This window comes from Hipposideros armiger, unplaced genomic scaffold, assembly GCF_001890085.2.
Source record: "Hipposideros armiger isolate ML-2016 unplaced genomic scaffold, ASM189008v1 scaffold_799, whole genome shotgun sequence".
In the NCBI taxonomy this organism is placed as follows: domain Eukaryota; kingdom Metazoa; phylum Chordata; class Mammalia; order Chiroptera; family Hipposideridae; genus Hipposideros; species Hipposideros armiger.
This window is the reverse complement of record NW_017732149.1, coordinates 274,722-280,452: the sequence shown is the minus strand read 5'-3', so window position 1 is coordinate 280,452 and position 5,731 is coordinate 274,722. Positions and strand designations below refer to the sequence as shown.

At 53.4% G+C, this 5,731-nt stretch overlaps 1 protein-coding gene across 1 annotated transcript in view; it reads left to right on the top strand.

Moving 5' to 3' along the window:
• SETD1A (SET domain containing 1A, histone lysine methyltransferase) overlaps window positions 1-5,731 on the top strand; it is a 23,187-nt gene that overhangs the window by 2,814 nt on the left and 14,642 nt on the right. Inside the window, 7 exon segments of the mRNA XM_019628583.1 lie at window positions 290-454; window positions 675-770; window positions 2,498-2,768; window positions 3,827-3,948; window positions 4,160-4,389; window positions 4,661-5,507; window positions 5,661-5,731. Of these exon segments, the coding sequence (XP_019484128.1) occupies window positions 305-454; window positions 675-770; window positions 2,498-2,768; window positions 3,827-3,948; window positions 4,160-4,389; window positions 4,661-5,507; window positions 5,661-5,731 (1,787 nt within the window). The 5' untranslated portion in view covers window positions 290-304.

Below are 5,731 nucleotides of genomic sequence, written 5' to 3'. Positions count from 1 at the left end.
GCCAGGGGGCGGGGGAGGGGTCTTGCGCCGAGGCCAAGTGGGGCGCGTGCTGGGGAGAGCGGGGGCGCGAGATGGGCCTGGGGTCTGCGAGGAGAGTTGGGAGGTGGAGCTAGAAAGGGGTGTTGTGGTGAAAGTGTACTTGGGGGGAGACCTGGGGGAACCACAGGTCATGGCGAGGTGTGGAAACTGGGGTGATGAGAGAACCCGGAGTCTGGGCTGGTCGACGAGGGGCAGCAAGGGAGGCAGGCCTGAGACCTGACCCCCCTTGTGTGCTCCTCTGTCCTCGCAGTGTAAATGAGCAAAGATGGATCAGGAAGGTGGGGGAGATGGGCAGAAGGCCCCGAGCTTCCAGTGGCGGAACTACAAGCTCATCGTAGATCCTGCTCTGGACCCTGCCCTCCGCAGGCCCTCTCAAAAAGTGTACCGCTACGATGGAATCCACTTCAGTGTCAACGTGAGTGCCTCAGGCCGCTCCTTGCCAGCCAGGGGACTCCAGGCCCCATTCTGCTGTGAGCTCTGTTCAGCACCTAGAACTCGCATGCCCATAGCCTGCTTTCTTAAAAAGTAGGGAACCAGAACCCATCTTCTGCATAGGGGTCTCCAGATGGGCTTTTTTGAGCTCAATAATGTGATTTCACCTGGAGCTATCTCTCTGTTCCTGCTTTCCTTCCTAGGACTCAAAGTATATACCGGTTGAAGACCTCCAAGATCCCCGCTGCCATGTCAGGTCCAAAAACAGAGACTTTTCCCTCCCAGTCCCTAAGTTTAAGGTATGTGTCTGCTGGTGTCCTGGTTTGGTGGTCTTTGGACGGTGTGGGGGGTTCATCCTGGCAGTCTAGCCTTACTGTAGCCAATAAAAGGGAGTTTTCTGATGAAAAAGGATCCCAGCCAGATCTAACAGTCTCTGAGGCTGTGAGGCGGGATTGTTCTGGACAGGAGGTGTGTTTATGTTCTAGAATGGTATAGGTGAGGGGTCCCAAGCAGGGGTGTTGACTTCTTGAAGGATAACATAAAGACAGACTCAGTTGCTGTTCCTGTGTATTCTGCACAGCTTACCAGTGCCCTGCTGTGATACCCCAGTTTCTCAATGATTAAGGGGAATGTCAAGGCCAGAAACCCCATCCCTGGAGTCCTCTGTTCCTCACCCTTCACTTGGCCATTTGACCCTCTATCATGTTTCCTCAGAGGATTCCCATTTCCCTGACCAGGCAGGATACTCACCGGGTTGGGCCTGGAAATCTGGTAGTTCTTAAGTTTCCTTCACTAATTCTTTATTCTTCCTCATTTTTAAAATAAATCATTTGCGGGCCTCCCTCATCCCTCTTTTTTCACTTTGTACACTTTGCCTGGACAGTTTCCTGTACACCCTCAGTTTCGACGGTCACTGAAATGTCTGTGACTTCCAAATCTTGGTTCCCAGATGAGACCAGTCTGTTGAATTCCAGACTTACATGCCTGGGAGTTGGACAGCTCCACCTGGAGGCCCCACAGACATCTCAAACTCAGGGGATCTAAAGCCAATTCTGTTTCCCCCTTTAATCTTGCTTGCCCTTCCATCTCCCTGGCTCACAAGCTAGACACCTGGGAGCCATCTCGGGATTCTCTTCTCCTTTGTCACATCATCTGTCACAAAGTTCTGCTGACCCTTTTTCCTAAATACATTTCTTTATCTTAATTATTCTAGTTCATTGTCATTCCTTTAAAGCGGACTCTTGTGTTCTTTTCACCTGGTTTCCTTGCCTCCATTCTCTTTTCCGTTTCATGCTCTGCTGTGCTGTCATTTGTCTTTTTGATTTCACTGTTCTCTTGGTTTACTATGGTTGCCAAATCCATGTTCTTATGTATTGACACATATGATTGATACGTCTCTGGCCTGCATACCTGTGTTCCATACACTTTGCAATTCTGAGGAAATGCTAAGTTACTTTATATTCCATGCTCTCCAAGTCCTTGACATTGTGGTGAACTCCTGCTTTTCCGAAGAGCCCAGTACGAATGAACACCATCTCTATGCATTCTTCCCTACCTCCCACTCTGAACAGAGGTTTCCTCTGTGGGCACCTGAATACCCTGTCTGCACCTCTGCCAGCACTTCCTGTGTTGTGTTAAGATTGTGTGTGTCTTTCTGTCTTGTCAACTTTTCTGAACAGTGGGCAAGCAGTCCACCTGTGTATTCCTAGTGCCCAGTCCATGGTGATCACTTAGTAAAAGCCGTTAGTGGATTATTTCTCTACAGTTATTTGCTTTCGTGTGTGTTTATTCCTCAGTTTGTGCATTACTTTTCCTGGTTCTTGCCATTATTCTGTGGTGAGGAGAGTCCAGGGAAGAGAGAAGTCAAAACTGATGTATCCCTGGATGAGGCCCCTTCCCCATTCCGTTGCCTCAGTTTCCCAGTCCTTTTTCTCCCGACCTCATGGATCACTCTAAGGTTCTCCAAAGGACAAAGGAACAGAGGTCAGTACCGAGACCCCAGACTGAACTCTCATCCTCTCCGCAGCTGGATGAGTTCTATATTGGACAGATCCCACTGAAGGAAGTGACTTTTGCAAGGCTGAATGACAATGTGCGGGAGACCTTCCTGAAGGATATGTGCCGGAAGTATGGCGAGGTGGAGGAGGTGGAGATTCTCCTTCACCCCCGTACTCGCAAGCACCTGGGCCTGGCCCGCGTGCTCTTCACCAGCACTCGGGGAGCCAAGGAGACAGTCAAGAACCTCCACCTCACCTCGGTCATGGGCAACATCATCCATGCACAGCTTGACATCAAAGGTGAGGTCCCCTTGCCTGTTGCGCGGTCGGGCCCCAGCAGAGACCGGACCCTCTGATGCCTGCTGGGGCCGGGCAAGCCATCAGATTCGCGATTCCTCACCTGAGCCTCTTGGCGCCAGGTGCATTTCTGGAATCAGAATGTTACAGAGGGATTGTGGTACGTAATGGTTTTGTGTCATCTCCAGCAGGCGTGGGGAGCACGTGACTATACTTGTAAGAACATGGATGAGGGGTCATCTGAGGTAGGATGAATGAAGACTGTAATAAATAGCCTCAGCTCAGGTCAGCTCGTGGCACCGAATTCCCCATAATACTGGGTGTTGAGGCTTTTGTGTTTTAAAATTTTGGATTGAGAATTAGGGACCTGTTGAATAGGTGAGGGAAGAACCCTGGGCTTTGGTGTTGGGTTAACAGGGAGGATGGGGATGGTGGCGGACTGTGTGCAGGGCCAGCTACAGGAGGCAGCCGTTAGTTGGTATTGGCCAATTTGAAAGTGGGAACGAGGACTAAGATTGTCAAATATTCTAGTTCTCTAAAGCCAGAAATCTAGATTTTTGTGTGAAATTTCATGGTTTTAAAATGTATTCCCTCCCCCCCCCAAAAAAAAAATTTGTTTTTTTAAGTGATTGTGTAAGGCAAATAAAACAACCGTGGACTGGATTTAGCTCTCAGGCCACCATTTTGCAACGTTAAGTTTAAAGGATGAAGAGCATGATAGGATCTAGCACCAGGTGACCAGTTCTGCCGCTGACCACCTTTGTACAGGTGCATTTTCTTTAAGTCTCTGACATAGGGGCACTGACGCTTTCCCCTCCTAGTGGTCATCCAGTGTATTGATACCTGTAGAGAAAACTGAAGTGCCATACTACATGTTGTTTGTGGTGGTTGTCAGGTGGAGATGAGGTAGAAGGTCCCAGAGATAGAGACAGAAAGTAGATGAGTTAAAATCCTCAAACCCGAGACTCACCTTGAGGCTTGAGGAAGACATGGGAATACCGAATCTGGAAGGAGTTGTTTCCTCTGTCTGACTCTGTGGGTTCCCGTTTCTCTCCCTGCAGGACAACAGCGCATGAAGTACTATGAACTAATAGTCAATGGCTCCTACACCCCTCAGACGGTGCCCACTGGGGGCAAGGCCCTGAGTGAGAAGTTCCAGGGCTCCGGTGCAGCCACCGAGACGGTGAGGATCATGTAGGGCCATAGCACCAGCCCTGCGAGCGGCTGCTTGAGTGCCAGGCCCAGTCTCCGGGAGGTTCTGGAGTATAGGAGGAGCCAGCAAAAGATGCCTAGATGCTCTCAAAAGATAGGGGCCTGGGATTCTTGGTTTGGGGAAAGGTGGGTTGTTAAGTGGCACTTACTCTTCCTTTCCGCGTGCTCTGTTCTCCCCTCAGACCGAATCCCGCCGCCGCTCCTCCTCTGACACGGCTGCCTTCCCGGCAGGCTCTGCTGGGGTGGGCACGCCTGGCAATGGCACACCCTGCTCCCAGGACACAAGCTTCTCCAGCAGCCGACAAGACACCCCATCTTCCTTTGGCCAGTTCACCCCTCAGTCCTCCCAAGGAACCCCCTACACGTCTAGGGGCAGCACCCCCTATTCTCAGGACTCTGCCTACTCCAGCAGGTACAGCGTACATACTCTCTGGGACTCCCAGGGTCTGGGAACTGCCGCTGTGAAGAAGAAACCCAGGGTCCCGAAGAAGGAGTTGGGAATAATTGGTCCTAGTTTCTCTTGGATTCAGCCAACAAATCCCTGTTCTTAGGGGACTCGCGCAGGCTGGGTGTCAGCAGCGAGAAGGTCTCTGGGGGCCGCAGAGGGGCTCTGGGCACTGAGACCTGGGGTTCGGCCACAGCTCAGCCTGCCCTGCTAACTAACTCCCACCCTTTCCCTCTAGCACCACGTCAGCCTCCTTTAAGCCCCGGCGGTCGGAGAACAGCTACCAGGATTCCTTTTCCCGCCGCCATTTCTCTACATCTTCAGCCCCCACAACCACCTCTGCCACCGTCTCTGTCACCACAGCAGCCACCGCCACGCCCTCCACTGCTTCCTCCTCCCTGTCCTCGTCCTCCTCGTCGTCCTCTTCCTCATCCTCTCATTTTCGTGGTTCGGACTCAAACTACCCAGCGTATTATGAAAGCTGGAACCGCTACCAACGCCATGCTTCTTTCCCACCCCGCCGGGCAACTCGGGAGGAGCCCCCTGGGGCACCTTTTGCTGAAAATACAGCCGAGCGCTTTCCACCTTCCTATACCTCCTACCTGCCCCCAGAGCCCAGCCGGCCCACTGACCAGGACTACCGGCCCCCGGCCTCAGAAGCTCCGCCCCCGGAGCCTCCAGAACCTGGTGGAGGCGGTGGTGTTGGTGGGCTCAGCCCTGAAAGGGAAGAAGCGCAGACCTCCCCCCGCCCAGCCTCACCTGCCCGTTCTGGCTCTCCGGCCCCAGAGGCCACCAATGAGAGCGTGCCCTTCGCTCAGCACAGCAGCCTCGATTCCCGCATTGAGATGTTGCTGAAGGAGCAGCGCTCCAAGTTTTCTTTCCTGGCCTCTGACACAGAGGAGGAGGAAGAGAACAGCACCACAGGCCCTGGGGCCAGAGACACGGGGACTGAGGGGCCTGCTGGGTCAAGTCATGGGCCCTGCACGCCCCCTCCAGCCCCAGCCAGCTTTGAGGATGTGGCACCTACAGGGAGTGGGGAACCAGTGGCTCCCCGGGAGTCCCCCAAGGCCAACGGGCAGAACCAGGTGAGGTTGGGTTCAGCCACAGCGGTGCCTGGGATCAGGGAGGCGGGTCAGGCTCAGGGCAGAGGGAAGGGCACTGGGCAAGAAAGCAAGGATTTGCGGGAAAGCCCAGGGAACGGGCAGAAGCTTTCTGTGACCCTCCTCTGCACCCCACAGGTTTCTCCATGCTCTTCAGGAGAGGACATGGAGATATCTGACGACGACAGGGGCGGCTCGCCCCCTCTGGC